The sequence below is a fragment of the Siphateles boraxobius genome, unplaced genomic scaffold (assembly GCF_051911475.1).
Source record: "Siphateles boraxobius isolate OS27281-9 unplaced genomic scaffold, OSU_SipBor_1 22, whole genome shotgun sequence".
Lineage (NCBI taxonomy): Eukaryota > Metazoa > Chordata > Actinopteri > Cypriniformes > Leuciscidae > Siphateles > Siphateles boraxobius.
Genome location: NW_027508833.1, coordinates 22,648,984 through 22,668,567, shown reverse-complemented (window position 1 = coordinate 22,668,567; position 19,584 = coordinate 22,648,984). Strand labels below are relative to the sequence as shown.

Sequence of the window (19,584 nt, the reverse complement as noted above, 5' to 3'; positions counted from 1 at the left end):
GGGCTGCATAATAAAGAGTAGAATCATCAGCAAACATAGTCAATGTAGCCTTACTGAGTATATACGGCATATCATTTGTTAAAATTGAAAATAACAAAGGTCCGAGGCAACTTCCTTGAGGAACACCACAATCCAAGGACTTGCTACTAGATAATGCACCATTAAAATAAACTCTTTGCGACCTCTCCGACAAGTAGTTCTTAAACCACTTGATTGCTGAGAAAGTAAAACCATAACTAATACGTTTAGAAATCAAAATTTCATGGTCAATCACATCGAAGGCAGCACTGAAGTCTAGTAGTAGTGTACCCACTAGCATTGAGTTATCAATTGATGTTAGCCAGCTATCCGACATTTGTGTCATTGCAGTGCAGGTGGAATGACCATACCTATAAGCATGCTGAAACATCGTAGTTAAATCATTGTTAGAAAAGTAATCTTGCACTTGCTCAAATACAATATTTTCCAATAATTTACTTAGAATAGGCAAGATGCTAATAGGCCTACTATTTGGACCACTGAAATTTGATTTTGTTTATTTGGGTAAAGGAATTATCTTACCCTCCTTCCAAAGTTTTGGACACACACAACTAATTAAACATCTGTTGAAAATGTGACAGATTGGTTTAGAAATATATCCAGCTGATAACTTCAACAGCTGACTATCCAAGTTGTCTGTGCCAACAGACCCACCAACAGTCAAAGATCTCAACAACATTTCCACCTGCACAACATTAACCTGATGAAATTCAAAAGTACACAGTTTATCTTTCATAATACACCTTTCAATTAGAACAGAGTTGTAATCAACAGTGCATTTCATTGTCTCTCTAAAATTAGAAACCTTATTAACAAAATAATCATTAAAATAATTTGCAATCCGTATTGGCTTAGTCAAACTCCATTCAATTTCACAAAAGAAGTACAAGTACATTTTTTCCCCATGATTTCATTGAGTACCTTACACATTCTCTTACTATCTGTACCTCTATCGTCAATTCTCTTCTTAAAATATTCTTACTTTTTCACTCTGTTCACCTTGGTCACCTGATTCCTTAAAATACAATAACATTTTCTATCCTTAGGAGAATCAGAAATAACCGCAAACTTTTTAGCCTCTTCCCTTTGAGACATTAAGCTCCTTAACTCAATATCAACCCAAGGAGCACTTTTGGCTTTAACTGTAAATTTCTTTAATGGGGCATTATTGTTAACAACTCTCATAAAACAATCCATAAATAAATTAAGGGATGCCTCAATGTCACTTATCAAATTCCATTTAATATTATCCAATTCATTTAGAAAACTCTCCTCATTAAATACCGTATAAGGTCTTTTCATAATAATTTTAGGACAGGCTCTAGGTAGCTTAGTTCTCCTGGAGACAGCAATACAGTTGTGATCACTAAAGCCAACTGTTAGAGAAATAGGTATTGAGCACATATCGGGATTATTAGTGTAAATATGATCGATACATTTTGATGTTAAAAATCCTGTATTGTTACTAGAAATTCTTGTTGGTTGGTCCATTAATTGAGATAAACCACAGGTTTACCACAGGTTATGGCATAATTTTTTAATGTGGCATAAACTGCTGATGTTGATGAAAGTACAGAGCCAGAGTTTTCCAAAGAGAAGGCCAAACCAGAGCCTCCGAAGAAAGGTAAAAAGACTAAGGCACTTTTGATAAGTGTTTTTCTATCACTCTCATATATACATCACACACCTCTTTCTGTAGAGCCTCAGCTTCAAAAACCGAATCATCAAAGAAAAGTAGTGCTTTTGCAATGTGTAGTAAAATTGCAGCAATAATTTTTTTCATTTATTTAGTTTCATATTTATTTCATTCAGATACTGCAGAAGTGAAAGAAAAAGCAATACCAGCTCAGGTTAAAAAAGGTATTCATGCTCTTATGTAATTCTTGTATTATCTACTATTTCAACTAATGTTTGACTTTGAAGAGAACAAGAACTTAATGAATTGATAACCTTTATCAGCTGAAGAGAAAGAAAAACATGTCCTTATGAAAAAAGTTATGACTCCTGCTTTTAAATATCTTATATTAATAATATTTATTTCAGAGACAAGAGACACATGTGCGTGCAATGGTATAATGTGTTGTTTCAGATTGTTCCTACAGCCCTGCTCTTAAGTATATTGATTCACACAAAAATGTCTCAAAAATTATGTCTTTTGTTGAAATGTTGCTGTACATCTATTTAAAAAATTATGGATTCACAAAGATTGAAAAGCATTGTTTCTGAATGCATGTTTAAGTGAAAAATGGTTTAAACTTGCAGTTTCAAAAGTAAAGCTGAGACAATCGGTTTGCAGTCATTCTTTACTTCTCAAAAACTTCTCATTTTTTATTGTAATATTTTCTGATATTTTCTGATAATTCATCTTGCAGGTGCTGAAAAAATTGGAGACAAAGCAAAACCAGCACCAGAAAAGAAAGGTGCTTGATTTTAGATACGATTTGAATTCAGTAGACCACAGCTTTAATTCACAGTTAACAAAACTTTAGTTACAGAGGAACAATCTGAAAAAACACATTATACCATTGACACGCACATGTGTCTCTTGTCTCTGAAATAAATATTATTAATATAAGATATTTAAAAGCAGGAGTCATAACTTTTTTCATAAGGACATGTTTTTCTTTTTCTTCATCAGCAAGTTTAAATGCTTTTCTCTTTTTCTCTTTTAACTCTTTTTAACTCTTTCTCTTTTTTCTCTTTTATTTGAATAATTTAGAGGCAAAAGCTCCCAAGGACAAAACTAAACTGGCCCTTCTGAAGAAAGGTATGATGCACTTACAGTAACAAAGCATTTTCATTTAAAAGTCTTTTTTTTGTGACATTAACTGCGCCTGCGGACTCATTTTCAGAGCCTGTTGTTTCTAAGGAGAAAAAGCCACCAACTGCCAAGAAAGGTAATACAGAAAGATGCTTGATCTATTGTTTTTAATTTTATATATTGTATATAAAATTTATATTTATTAAATATACACCTGCATCTTGTTCAGAAGATAAGCCAACAACAATTCCTGTGAAAAAGGAACTTTTGTAATTTTCCTTTCTTAAAGGTGCTCTAAGCGATGTCACAAGTTTTTTAGGCCAATTTTTTTTTTGACATATACAGCAAACATCTCCTCACTATCCGCTAGCTGCCTGTCCTCTGAACACACTGTAAAAACATGCGGCCTCTGCAGACACCCCAGTCTCCACAAACGGCAACAAAAACAAACTGGGCTAACCCGCACCATGAAACATATACTGTACATATACAAACTGTTCCAGCCAATAACCGACAAGAAGGATTTGGGGGTGGGCTTTGGGGGGTTAGTGCGCGGATGAGGAGGAGGGAGGGTCTAGCTAGCCTTCGTTTTATTTGACAATACTTTAAACGTCAACAAGAAGTGACGTCACCCGACATCGCTTAGAGCACATTTGAATTTAAGGATGCTTAACCCTTAGTTTTCCTTGAATTGTAGAGCCTGCTGTTGCAGATGAGAAAGTCAAACCGGTACCTTCAAAGAAAGGTAAAAACACTTAAATATTTCTCAGATGCAAAATAACCTGAAGATAGGATATCAATACCTATCTAAGGCATGCAATTATAATAATTTCAGATAATTAAGCTACTAAGGAGAAAATTAAATCAGCCCCAGTTAAGAAAGGTTGAGTTTGATTTAGCTGAAATTGTACTTTTCCCCCCCAATGTTTATATGATGCTAACTGCTAACATCCAATGATATACAGAGCCTGAGGTTTCCAAAGAAAAATCTATGCCAGAGCCTTCAAAGAAAGGTAAAATCATTGCAATTGGTTTTATCGTTCAACATACATATTATAAAATGGTTGTCACATCAGAAAAATGATTGAATCTTGCACAGAGGTTGAAGCTGTTGAAGAGAAGGTAAAACCAACACCTGCTAAAATAGGTACAGTACTCTGTATTTAAGAACCAATATTTTGTCCAGTAACACTTTTTTTAAAGCTTTTATATATAATGAATTATAAAAGTATTTTAATGCATTCATTATTCCTTGTAATGCATTGTATGATGATGATGATGAATAATTGTAACCACAGTTCCTCTTTAGTTGGTCAGTCGATGCCACGTCGAGACCGACGAATAGGAATCTCGCTAGAGAGGCCGATCTATTTAGAGTGAAACTAAGCGAGCCAATGCACATTGCAATAATTTGCATCAGCTGTTCAGCCACGCAGCGCGGGTATATGAATTGTAGGTGAGATTGCACTTCAGCTTTTTGCTTCGGAGCAGAGTGTTTCAAAGCTGTTCTCTCAGTAAAGCTGTTTATATTAAACGAGCAAGCTCTCCAGGAGGATCTCTCACGTCTGGTGTGGGCGATACAGCGCGACAGTGGGGTTCTATTCTTTCTATCTCTTTTTGTCTTTTTCTGTTTGTGTTGTTTGTAAAGGCTATTATTACAGCTGCTACGGTGTACCAAGAGCGCTGAAAGGCTCTTTTTACAGCTGGTTAGATCGCCGCAAGAGAGAGACAGCGCATGACAGGCTGCACACTTCCCTGTCTGTGTTCGCTGCAACCAGGAGAGCAGTCCCCTGAAAGAGCCTACACAGGTAGAGCGTATCTTTTTAAAGATGTCAATCTACCTTTGTGTTTCTGGATGCGGTCGTTACCTGAGATCCCGGGATGGTCACGAACACTGCGTCGTGTGTCTGGGCATTGAACATGCTGATGCAGCAATCGTGGATGAGTCATGTACCCATTGTGGGAAGATGACCATATCGAAGCAACGATCGAGACTCTCGTTCCTGCAAAGGGGCGGAGTCCCTGCGCCTCTGCCGCAAACTAACCCTCCACAGAGGGTTACTTCAGGCAGTAGTGCAGGTGACCTGAGGATTATGGTGACCACGCTTCCTTGGGGGAACCAACCCCCTATGAACCCTCATCCCTACCACGCGCCACAGACAGTAGAGCTGCCGACGAATCGCGCTTGACCATCCACGATGTATGTACCAGTCTTTTCCTTCAGCGCTCCCCACGATGAACAGAAGTCGATTGCTGCATCGGAGGATGGATCAGACTTCTCTGCGGAGGACAATCCGGTGCCCCCAAGTCGGACCCGGAGATGATGGCCATGCTTTCCCAGGGCCTCCAACAGGATGGGGCTCGTGTGGAACCCTCCTTCGTGTCCCTGGACGATTGGTATATCGGGGTGGCGCGCGCTGATTCTCAGCAACCCACCCCAGTACATTTCTTCCCAGGAGGTGTATGAGGAGCTCACTGGGGCATGCACGGCACCTTTTACTAGGGTAAGGGTAAGCGGCCCTAGGACTGGCGACCCAGAGATGCATGGGACTGCTTTTCAGGAGATGGTGATCCCTCCCCCGGAAGAGGGCCGAGTGGAAAAAATGTTGTTCCCTTTTACTTGTGTTCCGCCGCTGGCCTTAAAACCAGCGGTACCCAAATTTTAAATAAAAGAGCAGTTTCTTCCTTCCTTCCTTGCGTTCCACCTCGCTGCCCCACTGTGGCTACACCTACCGATGATCCCCTCGGCCGTTTCTGCGCTTTGCGTTCGAGGGTCGAGCATTTCAGTATAAGGTCCTGGCCTTCGGACTGTCCTTGCCTCCCCCTGTCTTCACGGAAGAGAAGTCTTTCCCAGTGTTATCCAAGAATCTCACTGTATGGGTTATCACGGAACAACAGTGACAGATATACTCTGTGTAAGCTCTATCCTATCGACCTTCCAGGCAACAAGGGGCAAGAGGCCTGCACAGGGCGCTGGATGGGGTCAGCAGCTGTGGCCCTTTGGTAAGGATTCCTATTCGTCTGTCTTGACGTGGCGTCAACTGACCGACTGAAGAGGAATGTCTAGGTTACATATGGTAACCCTCGTTCCCTGAAGGAGGGAATGGAGACCCCACATTTCATCACCACATCTGCTGTGGCCCACTGGGGCAGCCCACTCATTGCCTCAGCTCCTCAGCAAAAAACTGAAGTGCAATCGCACCTTCTGCTCATTATATACCCGCACTGCGTGGCTGAACAGCTGATGTAAATGATTGCACGCCAATGTGTATTGGCTCAATTAGTTCATTCACTCGGAAGTAGATTGGCCTCTCTAGAGAGATTCCTATTCGTCGGTCTAGACGTGGCGTCTCCGTTTCCTCTTTCACGGAACGAGGGTTACCATATGTAACCTAGACGTTATAATACATTATAATACTTATGTTACACCTTTAGAAAGTATAATGCATTCAAACACGACAAACAAACATTTTCAGATGTACCAAGGAATCTGCAAATATTATAATGCATTTTAACTTTGGTTTATTTATGAAAAGATATAATTCATTATAACTTATATTATGAATACCTTTATAATGCATTATAAATAAAGGCTTTAAGTAAAGTTTTACCTTTTTTCCTTCCTAAAATGTGAATGATAAGATTTGGAGGGAAATTATTTCTGATACATTTTCCACTTTCAACTGATACACCTTTAGAGGATGAAGTTACCAAGGAGCCAAAATTTCTCTTGTGATTTTTGAGAAATATAGGCTTGTCGTTCAACAAGATACTATTTTCTGTTTTTCTTTAATTAGTTAATTAGAAAGATACAACAGCAAGATTTAGTGTATAATATAATGTTCTGTGAGGTTTTATTTGTTGGATTTAATTTATTTCTTATCTCGTTCAGAAGATGAAGTTGTCAAAGAGAAGGAAAAAGCAGCTCCTGTAAAGAAAGGTATCACACTGTGTCCAGTTTAAACATGGCCCTTACTAAATGTTTTCCACATATCATATTGCTTTTTACTATAAAGAAAAAAATGCTCTCCTTGAAATGTTTAGAGGCTGAAGATATTAAAAAGGCAAAACCTGTTCCTCCAAAGAAAGGTACTGACTTTCCTTATATTATACTTTGTAAATTATACTTTTAAGAAATATCAACTTAAGTTATAATTGTATACAAATAAAAATATAATATAAGTTTAAATGTAAAATTTGCCCAAATCTTACGGAGGATAATGGTAAAACATCCTGATAGTGTAATAAATTTCATAATACCATTGATTTTCTAAAATATATTCCTGTAAATCCTATTAAGATGCAGGTTCTTTTGAGAAGAACACTTTACGTTTCTGAATATTTTACATTACTTAAGCATGTACATTAGCTCATGAACATGAATATTTTACCATGCGACTTGATTTTCAGAGTCTGAAATTATTAAAGAAAAGAAGAAACCCCCCAAAAAAGGTAATTAAATGCAAATGTGAAAAACAATTCTTGTGTGCATGATATTTTTGATGTTACATTTATTTTACATTTTTAGAAGCTGTAAAAGAAAGACCCAAACCTGCTTCTGTAAAGAAAGGCATTTACACTAGATCTTGCTAGTCACAAGTTAAAACTTTATCTGTTGATAGATAGAAGTGGTCTTTAATTCAAGAGAAAGAAGTGGTCTTTAATTACTAGTTTTATCTGAATATGAACACATTGTACACCACATGAAACACCACACTGAATATGCTGTTGATTTTTCTATACATTCACAGAATCTAAAGTTCCAAAAGAGAAAGCAGAACCTAAACCTTCCAAAAAAGGTTACCTGTCAGCATAGTTTATAATGTTTTTGAAGTGTTTTGTTTTAAATGTAGTGTTATTTTAATATTCTAAATAATATATCTTACATAATATATATTTCAGAGGCAGAAGTTGCCAAGGACAAACGTAAACCTGTCACTGAAGGTATGAATGAGTCTTTCATTACAGTATAATTGCTAAACAACTTTTAAAAGACAACAGGAAACGTTAAACTAATTATTTTAATAATGATTAAAAAAAATTTACAATGTAAAATAAGAGTAACCATTAGATATTCAAGCAAACATAATCTTAGATATTATATATCGAATTTTGCAGAACCTGCTGTTGCAGTTGAAAAGGCAAAAGCAAAACCTGCACCAAAGAAAGGTAGAAATATTCTCTGTAAGGGTCTTAAAACATTTTTAAGGCAATTTTTTTTCTAAGCAGTTTCCGAGCCTGAAGCTATAAAGACATCTATGTATTTGATCAACTGTTTGAAAAGATTAAAACTGAAATGTAATTCTGTTTATAGAGACTGAAATTACCAAAAAGAAAGCTAAACCAGAACATCCAAAGCAAGGTATTACATCAGTATGCAGTATATGCTATGTAACATTTTGCAAACATTTAAAAATTAAATACTAGACAACACGTGTCATATTCCAAGATTTTTTATGTTTAATAAATCACATATTTAACAGAACCTGAGATAACAAAAGAAAAACCAAACAAAGAATGATACGTACATTTATTGTGAGAATTATGACGTATTACAGTAAAGTAAACTATTACAATTTTAGGTGCTGTTCAAGGCAAGGTAATGTCTTCTACTCAGTTTTAAGATAATGCTAATATATTTTGCTTTCTTAATGTTTTCATCATCACATTGTAGCGGATAAAGTCAACAAGGAGAAAGCTAAACCAGCCCCTGAGAAAAAAGGTTTGATTTACAGCATTAACAATCAAAAGTCAGCCATTTAAAGTATTAAAAACATTTCTCGTCATTGCCATTTCAGAGTCTAAAGTCATGAAGAAGAAAGCAAAACCAGTTCCTGTACAGAAAGGTATGTGTATTAATCAACATTTTCCCCATGCAAAATAAAATAAAATGAATGCTAAAAGAAGAATATACAGTATATCCCTTTCACTGTTATATTATCATCATTGCAGAGGCTGAAGTCATCAAAGAGGTTAAACCAGCCCATGAGAAGAAAGGTTTTCATTTTTTTATCATTATTTTAGCTTGATGTGTGATTTCATGTTGTGTTAAATATTCATTTAAAAAATAGCCAAAGACATTGAAACACAATCCTAAAGCATCATTGCCATTTCAGAGGCTGAAGTCATTAAGGAGAAAACAACTCCTGTAAAGAAAGGTACGGATGACAATAAAATCATCCTGCATATGCTGTCACTTTTCACTGTATAATCCTTAATGACATAAATTAAAACTGTTTTTATAGAGACTATTACTAAATTTACTATTACTAAAATTACTAAAGAAAAGGCACCTGAACCAAAACCCAAAAGAGGTGAGTTCTTAAATATTTAAAGTCATTTACCAAACACTTTACATATTTTGTCAGCAGTTAGTTTAATTATTCCATAGAGAGAGACTTTATCCTTGTATTTCAGAAGTTAAAGCTGTATTGAAGTTGAATTGCTTGACATTATTAAAAGTGAAATATCTGTCTGTTTTGTAGAGCCTGATGTTTTCAAAGAGAAACCAGCACTTCCAAAGAAAGGTAGTGAGATACAGTATTTTCTTTATCAACATTTGCAACAGTGAATACTAGATTAGACCAAATCTCATACAGATAATTTTACATTATTTAAAAATTTTCTTAAAAACATTATTTACCTTGTAACCCTTACAGTAGAGGTTCTGAAGGAAAAGGCAAAACCAGTTCCGGAAAAGGAAGGTATAGCTTTAAAATAGAAATACACTTTTATTTACTATGAGACACTGTATCAATTATAATTAAATTATTAAATTATACAATTAAAGAGGAAAATACCCCTAGAGTCTGCGAGAGCAGGGGCGGAAGATGACTCAATGGTGGACAACATGGTTAACGACTGTGGAATGGAAACGGATATGAGTATGGAGAGTACTTCACAAAAGACTAGTTCAGGTTCAGCAGTTAGCAAAGCCATTGAACTCCAAGCTTGTGTCTGTGGCTGGAGCAAGGCTACAACGGTCAGGGGTTTGAAGATTCATCAAGGGAAAATGAAATGCTTGAGGGAGAAGGGACAAGGGCTTTACGGAGTCAGTCAAGTCAGTCGAATGAAATCCAGCGACAGGAAGCAAACCACAGTTCGCAGGATATCAGCACCCCTGTCATAGAGGAGATGAGGGTTTGCACAGTTAGTGATGAACACATTGATTCTTGTGAACCCGGTCAGACTAACCAGCATAAGAGAGAAAAGAACCTCAACGGGCATAGGCCTGGAGTTAGATGGCCAAGAGCTAGTGAGAAAACTGCATGGTACACGGTAAACACAGATCTATGCTTTGCATTGGAAAGATTAACTGGTACAGTTGAAAAGAAGCTGGATAAATTTGGGGACATCATTTACGCATATGGAAGTGAGAGGTTTGGTGTGGAAAAAAGGAAGGAAAAAGTACAAACTACTCCTGGATTGTCTAGACGGCAGCAGAAAATTGAAGGGTTAGTTAGAGAAAGGAGACAGCTGAGGAAGCAATGGAAAAGAGTGGAACAAAGTCAGAAGGAGGGACTCAATCTCTTACAAAGGGCCATAAAAGATAAGCTTGCAACATTACGCAGAGCTGAGCGCCTACGGAAACGCTACAAAAAGAAGGAACGTGCGAGGGCTAATTTCTATAAAGATCCATTCAAATTCATAAAGAAGTTATTCACCAGTGAGAAGAATGGCACTTTAAAAGCATCTAGGGTTGAGCTAGAGAGATATTTGGAGGAAACGCATACAGATGCAAAAAGGCATGAGCCTATGTCAATTCCATCAGACATCCCACCTGTCAATCCACCAGAATACCAAATGGAGGTCTGTGCACCTAAGTGGAAAGAGATAGAGCAGGTTGTGAGAAAGGCAAGGGCTTCATCATCTCCAGGGCCTAATGGAGTTCCGTACAGAGTGTACAAGAGTGCTTCAGGAGTTCTAAGGATTCTGTGGAAATTGATAAAAGTGGCTCGGGAAAAGCAGGTTGTACCTAGATCATGGCGCCGAGCAGGGGGAGTCTTTATACCCAAAGAATAAGATGCTACAAGCATCAGTCAGTTTCGCCCTATTTCACTATTAAACGTCGAAGGCAAAATTTTCTTCAGCATTATTGCTCAGAGATTGTCAACCTACCTATTAAAGAATGGCTTCATTGACACTTCAGTTCAAAAAGCGGGCATTCCAGGATTCTCAGGATGCTTAGAACATATCAGTGTTATCTGGCAACGAATACAATCAGCTAAAAAGGAGAGGAAGGAGCTCCACGTGACATTCCTGGATTTGGCTAATGCGCATATGGTTCAGTGCCACATGAGCTTCTTTGGGCATCATTTGATTTTTTCAGGGTACCGATGACGATAACAAATTTACTGAAAGCCTATTTTGGAGATTTGCAATTTAGTTTCTCAACTCCAAAATTCAGCACTACATGGCAATGCTTAGAGGTTGGAATTATGGCAGGATGCACCATTTCTCCACTGGCTTTTACCATGGCAATGGAAGTAATCATTAGGGCATCAAAATGGGTAGTAGGAGGAGAGCGCTTGGCTTCTGGGATGCGACTACCACCAATCAGAGCATACATGGATGACATGACAACCATGACTACAACGGTAGCCTGCACTAATCGGTTATTGGGGAAGTTAACAGATAATTTTGAATGGGCACGAATGCAATTTAAGCCCTCTAAATCAAGGAGCATCTCAATAGTTAAAGGCAAGGTAGTAGATAAAATATTCTTCATTAATGGTGAGGCAATACCAACAGTTTCTCAGAAGCCAGTGAAGAGTCTAGGGAGATGGTACGATGGGGATCTAAAGGACACAGTTCGAGTGGGAGAAGTTAGACGACAAGCAGTGGAAGGGTTGAAGAGCATAAACAGCTGTGCTCTACCAGGCAAACTAAAACTCTGGTGCTTTCAGTTTGGTCTACTGCCAAGGTTGCTGTGGCCACTGACTGTGTACGAGGTTTCTTTGACAACAGTGGATAAGCTGGAAGCGTTAATAAGTTCATACATCAGGAAATGGTTGGGAGTTCCACGGTGCCTCAGCAGATTGGGACTTTATAGTAAAGGAATATTGCAGCTGCCAGTCTCTGCTTTAACCGAGGAGTTTAAGTGTGCCAAGGTCAGACTGGAAATGACTCTAGCAGAGTCACGCGACAAATGTGTAAGGGAGGCAGCCCCTGTGGTAAAAACTGGTAGAAAGTGGTCAGCAAAGAAATCTGTAGTAGAGGCAAAGGCTGACCTTCAAATTGGGGATATCGTGGGACAGGTACAGCATGGAAGAGGGGGTTTTGGGCTCAGTTTAGCTCCTCCTAAATGGCACAAGGCAGGCCCAGCTCAAAGGAGGAAGCTGGTAGTCAACGAGGTGCGAAAGCAGGAGGAGAGGATGAGATGTATAAAGGCCATTTCCCAGGCCAAGCAGGGAGAGTGGATGAGATGGGAGAGTGTGGAACAACAAAAAATGGGCTGGCAAGACCTTTGGTCAATGGAAGAGAGTAGGATCAGTTTCCTTATTAGGTCAACATATGACGTTCTCCCATCACCGCAGAACCTAAACCTCTGGGTAGGAGAGGATCCCTCTTGTCCTTTGTGTTCATCACCTGCCACATTAAGGCACATTTTGACAGGATGTAAGGTGGCTCTTAGCCAAGGTCGGTTTACTTGGCGCCATGACCAAGTTTTGCGATGTTTGGCTTTAGCATTGGAAGGCAAGCGTAGTATGACCAATAAGTTGCCGCCTGTTCTAGCAAAACATTACACGCAGAAGACAATATTCCTCCGCCCAGGCGAGCAACCACCAAGAAAAGGTGCTAACACCAATTCTCGCCCAGGACAACTGGAAGCTGCTAGGGACTGGAAGGTGCTGGCTGATCTTGATCAACGGCTTATTTTTCCACCTGAGATTGCCACCACTAACCTACGACCAGATATTGTTTTGTGGTCTGGATCAGCACGCATTGTTCAACTGATAGAGTTAACAGTGCCATGGGAGGATGCGGTAGATGAGGCATATGAGAGGAAGAAATTGCGGTATGCTCATCTGGCCACTGAAGCAGAACAGCGAGGATGGAGAGTCCAGGTTTATCCAGTGGAAGTGGGTTGTCGAGGTTTTGTGGCACACTCTACAACCCGGTTCCTCAGAGACATCGGATTCAGTGGTCAAGAGTTGCGTCGCACAGTAAAGAACTTATCTGAAGCAGCAGAAAGGAGCAGCAACTGGCTGTGGTTGAGACGGAAAGATTCTATCTGGCTGAGTACAGGCCGCCATGCTACGGTTTCGTAGAATTCTTGAAAACTTGAAGGGTGTTGGTTTATTTGTATAGGTTGTATAGTATTTACAGTCATTACGTTCCTGTGTATATTGCGTGAATGACAGGATGTTGGGCAGATATTGTGTTTTGCGGTAGGTGGTATGCCATACGGAACCGTTGCCACTGAAACTGCATATTAACGCACCAGTGGGGCTCGACAGCCTTAGTCAAACGGGTTGGCGCGTATGGTTGGGTTGCGGAGAGATTGTGAGATTGTGGTTAGGTCTCAGCAGCACTGTTGGTTTATTTGTAGAGGTTGTATAGTATTTACAGTCATTACGTTCCTCTGCATATTGCGTGAATGACGGGTGGTTGGGCAGATATTGTGTTTAACGGTAGGTGGTATGCCATACGGAACCGTTGCCACTGAAACTGCATATTAACGCACCAGTGGGGCTCGACAGCCTTAGTCAAACGGGTTGGCGCGTATGGTTGGGTTGCGGAGAGATTGTGAGATTGTGGTTAGGTCTCAGCAGCACTGTTGGTTTATTTGTACAGGTTGTATAGTATTTACAGTCATTACGTTCCTGTGTAAATTGCGTGAATGACGGGTGGTTGGGCAGATATTGTGTTTTGCGGTAGGTGGTATGCCATACGGAACCGTTGCGACTGAAACTGCATATTAACGCACCAGTGGGGCTCGACAGCCTTAGTCAAACGGGTTGGCGCGTATTGTTGGGTTGCGGAGAGATTGTGAGATTGTCGTTAGGTCTCAGCAGCAAGAGGGAAGTAGAGGTCAGTAAGCTGGGCTGAGTTGAGTGGGGGACGGAGGGGGGTGACTCTGGGACGCCAGAGTCACTGTCGAGCCCTCTTGAGGTGTCGTGGGCTAGTCGACGAAACACTGAGGACGCAAGGTGCCCACTTGAAGACCCTAGAGATGTTCCCTACTCCGCTCAATCCAGAGGGTTGTTATGGGGGGACCGCACTGTGGTTGCAGCCGTTGTGTGTGCTGACGCGCAAATACACTATTAACACCAGACAGAAGGAGATTCACGTCACCAGATGGAAAGAAGCGTAAATGGATGGAGAAGCATAGGTTACTGTAAAGCTACGTCTTAGTTGGTGCTTATCTTGGCGAAAGCCGAGTACAAATCAGCATGAAGTTTTAACATCTACTCTCGTGTAATGGAAATCATAAAATAACATATCTACAAATGCTGGCAATACTTTTAAAAAGTCAATTATGACTGACCTTTCAATTACTGCTCTGTTTTCCAGCACCTGAAATAACCAAAGAAAAACCAAAGCCAGCACCGAAGAAAGGTTAATTTGTTAAGCTGTAATGATAATGCCAAACGTTTTCCCCAGCCAGCTTTAAAACAAAAGCTAATGCTTAAATTATTTTGTTATAATAATTTTAGAGGCTGAAGTCATCAAGGAGAAAGTTAAACCAGCCACTGAGAAGAAAGGTTTGATTTACTTTAACAATTAAATGACTATTATCCCATGCAAAAATGACAATGCTAAATTGACTTTTTCTATATATATTGATAATTTTAGATGCTGAAATCATTAAGAAGAAACCTAAACCAGCCCCCGAGAAGAAAGGTAAGAGTTACTGTTTTTATTAACGATTTATATTTGATCCATTTTATGCATGCTGCTTTCAGTTTCCGCAAATCCCATTTACCTATTTACATTCTCTAAATGTTATTATTTTCAGAGGCTGAAGTCATCAAGGAGAAGGTTAAAGCAGCTCCTGTAAAGAAAGGTATAGATGTGAATGAGATGATCATATACTTTTAATTTTTACTGCATGATTAACATTCATCACGTGATACTTTTTCTCATAGAGTCTGAAGCTGCTAAAGAAAAGGCACCTGAACCAAAACCAGAACCCACTAAGAAAGGTGTTAATATGCTAAAGTTTTTTATCTTTTAAAATCAGCAGTTTTGAATGCATGCCTTACAAATATTTTTATATAAGCTTTTAGAAACAAATATCAATCTAACTTGTGATATCTTTCCAGTTGAGGTTCTAAAGGAAAAGGAAAAAACAGTCCTTGAAAAGAAAGGTACATATTGAGTTTACCTGTTAATTCAAAATCACTTTTACTAATTATGTAATGCAGTACGTTGATTTTATCTGTGCATCTGCAAATTCTAAAGTTAAACCCTCGTTTTTTGCAGCAGCTCCGGAAATAACAAAAGAAAAACTCAAGCCTGTACCAAAGAAGGGTAACCTATTTCAATATTAGTGAGAATAATGCTTAAAATGGCTTTACCACTTGCCTTTTGAAAGGTAATGCTAATTGTTTGCACTTTATTTTATTTACATTTTAGAGACTGGAGTCATTAAAGAGAAAGCTAAACCAGCCCCTGTGAAGAAAGGTTTGACTCACTGTATTAAGAATTAAATTAACATTTTCTTTAACAACTTGATTAAACTAAACAAAAAAAAAATCTAAATATGTTTTGCATTATCATGATCTTAGAGGCTGAAGTCATTAAGGGAAAAGTTAAACCAACCCCTGAGAAAAAAGGTGAGTTCATGTTAATATTTTTATCTAGACAAATTCGAAAGATAATATTTACCATCAACACATTGCCATTCCAGAGGTTGAAATCAAGGAGAAAGCAAAACCAGCTCCTGCAAAGAAAGGTATGGATTTCAATAAATGCTTTTGTCTAATAATTATTCATATCATTAAAAATTACTTTCTTGTGGAACTTATGTGAAAATATAAAATATTTGTAGAAACAAAAGTCATGAAACATATTTCAGAAGCTGAAGTCATTAAAGAAAAATCCAAACCAGCCCCTGAGAAGAAAGGTTTGATTTACTGCTTTTAGAAACGTTTCCCACAAACTCTTAATATTAAAGAAAATCAAATTCTCTAAACATTTTATATCATTACAATTTCAGAGGCTGAAGTCATCAAGGAGAAAGCAAAACCAGCTCCTGTAAAGAAAGGTATGGATTTGAATGATAATTCGTCACATGAAACTGTAATGTATCCTAAAATACATTATCCCACAAGTATTTTAGTCTGTATGTGTGTGTGTGTGTGTATATATATATATATATATATATATATATATATATATAATATACACTCTCCTAAAGGATTATTAAGAACACCATACTAATACTTTGTTTGACCCCCTTTCGCCTTCATAACTGCCTTAATTCTACGTGGCATTGATTCAACAAGGTGCTGAAAGCATTCTTTAGAAATGTTGGCCCATATTGATAGGATAGCATCTTGCAGTTGATGGAGATTTGTGGAATGCACATCCAGGGCACGATTCTCGCGTTCCACCACATCCCAAAGATGCTCTATTGGGTTGAGATCTGGTGACTGTGGGGGCCATTTTAGTACAGTGAACTCATTGTCATGTTCAACAAACCAATTTTAAATGATTCGAGCTTTGTGACATGGTGCATTATCCTGCTGGAAGTAGCCATCAGAGGATGGGTACATGGTGGCCATAAAGGGATGGACATGGTCAGAAACAATGCTCAGGTAGGCCGTGGCATTTAAACAATGCCAAATTGGCACTAAGGGGCCTAAAGTGTGCCAAGAAAACATCCCCACACCATTACACCAGCACCACCAGCCTGCACAGTGGTAACAAGGCATGATGGATCCATGTTCTCATGCTGTTTACGCCAAATTCTGACTCTACCATCTGAATGTCTCAACAGAAATCGAGACTCATCAGACCAGGCAACATTTTTCCAGTCTTCAACTGTCCAATTTTGGTGAGCTCTTGCAAATTCTAGCCTCTTTTTCCTATTTGTAGTGGAGATGAGTGGTACCCGGTGGGGTCTTCTGCTGTTGTAGCCCATCCGCCTCAAGGTTGTGCATGTTGTGGCTTCACAAATGCTTTGCTGCATTCCTCGGTTGTAACGAGTGGTTATTTCAGTCAAAGTTGCTCTTCTATCAGCTTGAATCAGTCGGCCCATTCTCCTCTGACCTCTAGCATCAACAAGGCATTTTCGCCCACAGGACTGCCGCATACTGGATGTTTTTCCCTTTTCACACCATTCTTTGTAAACCCTAGAAATGGTTGTGTGTGAAAATCCCAGTAACTGAGCAGATTGTGAAATACTCAGACCGGCCCGTCTGGCACCAACAACCATGCCACGCTCAAAATTGCTTAAGGGGGCTTTCACACTTGCAGTTTAGTTCGGAACGGGGCACGGTTTGCATGAAAAATCGCTAATGTGAACGCTGTCATGTGGACCCGGGTGCGCAGTGGGTCCCGAACCCGAGACTACCTGGAGGAGGTGGTCTGAGTTCGGTTGCTCCCGAACCGTGCTGCGGTTCGCGTGTATGTGGAAGCAACACGAACTCGGGTGCGCACTTCTTCAGGAAGTAAAGTATCATGCGCATGCGTTTTAGCCGATTATGATGTATTTAGTTAAATAAAACACACGTAAGGGATGAAGATTTACATTTGATACGAGCAAGAGTGAGTCTGCAGTGTTTTCGCTCATAGTGCGTGCAATCTCAGCAGGGCAACAAATTAATGGAAAATTAATTTCTCCTCAAAAGAGTCCATTTGCAAGCAGCGGAAAGACAGCTTATGCGACACACACACACACACACACACACACACACACACACACACACACACACACACACACACACACACACACACACACACACACACACACACACACACACACACACACAGTTAACCTGCGTTGTACAGCTATGCATAATAGCACCAAATTAATAAAAAACACAATATATTGACCTGCGTCGTGTTTTCTATCATGCGCCGTGCACGTTTGCAATGACGTAAGATGCACGCAAACGCACCAGAGTTCGATAGAATCAAGTGAAGTGTGAAACCAGACCAACACTGCGGGGGGCCGGGCTCGGACCGCAGCAAACGAGCCCAGTGTAAAAGCCCCCTAAATCACCTTTCTTTCCCATTCTGACATTCAGTTTGGAGTTCAGGAGATTGTCTTGACCAGGACCACACCCCTAAATGCATCGAAGCAACTGCCATGTGATTGGTTGATTAGATAATTGCATTAATGAGAAATTGAACAGGTGTTCCTAATAATCCTTTAGGTGAGTGTATATATACACACATACTAAAATACTTGCTTGATATAAATAAATAAATATATGTATATCTTTTACCAGCCAGCCAGTGTATTAATAAAAAATGAAAAATAAAAAAATTTATTATGACTGTCATTTATCTTATCATTTTTTTAATCCTCTATTTTGTGTTTTAATATATTTTGCAAGAATTCAATCTGGTGAAGAGAGAGACATGCATTTTGTTCTCTGCATTCGCATTGGAGCGACCTTATATACTTTGAGAAGAGCTGTAGTAAATGATCATGTAAATGACTTTAATGTATTGCCAGATTTTCGCCAAGCTAGTTTAGAATAATGTTCCTTTTTTTCCCTAAATGTTTTTATATTATAACAGCTAAATCAGACCACGAGAAAAAAGGTTTACAATTCAATTAACTTTTCACAAGAAAATTATAAAGATAATAAATCTTTTAAAACCTCTAAATATTTTTACATCATTGCCATTTCAGAGGCTGAAGTAATCAAGGAGAAAACAGCTCCTGTAAAGAAAGGTATAGATTAAATTAAATGAAAGTTAACACTTTCTTTTAGCTAGTTTTTAAGATAACACTGATCTTTTGTTTTTTAATGCAAAATAGAATAGAACTGGTTTGTCTTTATAATTTATATTATCATCATTGCAGAGGCTGAAGTCGTCAAAGAAAAAGCTAAACCATCCCCTGAGAAGAAAGGTTTGACTTACTATGTTAATATTTAAAATGTTATCTCCAAGCAAAATTTAATATTTTGCAAAATGATTTATTTGGCTTCCTCTTAAGTATTTTTATATAATGGTTATCATTTCAGAGGCTGAAGTTGTTAAGGAGAAAGCTAAACCAGCTCCTGAGAAGAAAGGTAAGAGTTACCATTAACTTAGCTTCATGAGTGATTTAACTTTTTGGTATCATACATTTTAATGATTTAATTTTATTCATAAGATAATGCAAAGAAGACATTAACGATTTCTAAAGATTTTTAAAACATTCTCATTTCAGAGGCTGAAGTCATCAAGGAGAAAGTTAAACCAGCTCCTGTGAAGAAAGGTGAATGAAATGAAATCATATCCTGCATATGCAGTCGCTTTCCGCTGTATGATCAATCATATCAGATCAATTTTAAACTGTTTTTACAGAGCCTGAAGTTGCAAAAGAAAAAGCTCCTGAACCAAAACCCAAAAAAGGTGAGATATCTCCCCACATATGCACATTTATATTTGCACTGAACGTCTCCGGTTACGACTGTAACCCTAGTTCCCTGAGAAGGGAACGAGACGCTACATCGATGGCGCTTTGGGAACGCCCCTGTGTGATTGCATCCGAAGCACGCATGTCAACTTAGTCCAATGGCGAGAGTGAACGTCATGGCGGGTAACGTCACGACCAGGAAAGGATAAAATCACATCTGGTCTGAACGGCATTAGCTTCAAATTAGCCAAAGCAA

At 38.8% G+C, this 19,584-nt stretch overlaps 1 protein-coding gene across 1 annotated transcript in view; it reads left to right on the top strand.

Annotated features, from left to right (window-relative positions):
- Nucleotides 1-19,584, top strand: part of LOC143746897 (uncharacterized) — a 53,754-nt gene that overhangs the window by 18,029 nt on the left and 16,141 nt on the right. The window contains exons 29-69 of the mRNA XM_077239132.1: nucleotides 1,616-1,663; nucleotides 1,852-1,899; nucleotides 1,996-2,034; nucleotides 2,412-2,459; nucleotides 2,759-2,806; nucleotides 2,892-2,936; nucleotides 3,498-3,545; nucleotides 3,766-3,813; nucleotides 3,900-3,947; nucleotides 6,693-6,740; nucleotides 6,845-6,889; nucleotides 7,211-7,252; nucleotides 7,329-7,370; nucleotides 7,552-7,599; nucleotides 7,703-7,744; nucleotides 7,919-7,969; nucleotides 8,115-8,162; nucleotides 8,475-8,522; nucleotides 8,599-8,646; nucleotides 8,753-8,797; nucleotides 8,917-8,958; nucleotides 9,046-9,114; nucleotides 9,286-9,327; nucleotides 9,460-9,504; nucleotides 14,318-14,362; nucleotides 14,461-14,508; nucleotides 14,600-14,647; nucleotides 14,763-14,810; nucleotides 14,893-14,949; nucleotides 15,070-15,114; nucleotides 15,230-15,277; nucleotides 15,383-15,430; nucleotides 15,535-15,582; nucleotides 15,657-15,701; nucleotides 15,798-15,872; nucleotides 15,966-16,013; nucleotides 18,615-18,656; nucleotides 18,789-18,836; nucleotides 18,952-18,999; nucleotides 19,140-19,187; nucleotides 19,277-19,324. Of these exons, the coding sequence (XP_077095247.1) occupies nucleotides 1,616-1,663; nucleotides 1,852-1,899; nucleotides 1,996-2,034; nucleotides 2,412-2,459; nucleotides 2,759-2,806; nucleotides 2,892-2,936; nucleotides 3,498-3,545; nucleotides 3,766-3,813; nucleotides 3,900-3,947; nucleotides 6,693-6,740; nucleotides 6,845-6,889; nucleotides 7,211-7,252; nucleotides 7,329-7,370; nucleotides 7,552-7,599; nucleotides 7,703-7,744; nucleotides 7,919-7,969; nucleotides 8,115-8,162; nucleotides 8,475-8,522; nucleotides 8,599-8,646; nucleotides 8,753-8,797; nucleotides 8,917-8,958; nucleotides 9,046-9,114; nucleotides 9,286-9,327; nucleotides 9,460-9,504; nucleotides 14,318-14,362; nucleotides 14,461-14,508; nucleotides 14,600-14,647; nucleotides 14,763-14,810; nucleotides 14,893-14,949; nucleotides 15,070-15,114; nucleotides 15,230-15,277; nucleotides 15,383-15,430; nucleotides 15,535-15,582; nucleotides 15,657-15,701; nucleotides 15,798-15,872; nucleotides 15,966-16,013; nucleotides 18,615-18,656; nucleotides 18,789-18,836; nucleotides 18,952-18,999; nucleotides 19,140-19,187; nucleotides 19,277-19,324 (1,962 nt within the window). The remainder of the gene's footprint in view (nucleotides 1-1,615; nucleotides 1,664-1,851; nucleotides 1,900-1,995; nucleotides 2,035-2,411; nucleotides 2,460-2,758; nucleotides 2,807-2,891; nucleotides 2,937-3,497; nucleotides 3,546-3,765; nucleotides 3,814-3,899; nucleotides 3,948-6,692; nucleotides 6,741-6,844; nucleotides 6,890-7,210; nucleotides 7,253-7,328; nucleotides 7,371-7,551; nucleotides 7,600-7,702; nucleotides 7,745-7,918; nucleotides 7,970-8,114; nucleotides 8,163-8,474; nucleotides 8,523-8,598; nucleotides 8,647-8,752; nucleotides 8,798-8,916; nucleotides 8,959-9,045; nucleotides 9,115-9,285; nucleotides 9,328-9,459; nucleotides 9,505-14,317; nucleotides 14,363-14,460; nucleotides 14,509-14,599; nucleotides 14,648-14,762; nucleotides 14,811-14,892; nucleotides 14,950-15,069; nucleotides 15,115-15,229; nucleotides 15,278-15,382; nucleotides 15,431-15,534; nucleotides 15,583-15,656; nucleotides 15,702-15,797; nucleotides 15,873-15,965; nucleotides 16,014-18,614; nucleotides 18,657-18,788; nucleotides 18,837-18,951; nucleotides 19,000-19,139; nucleotides 19,188-19,276; nucleotides 19,325-19,584) is intronic.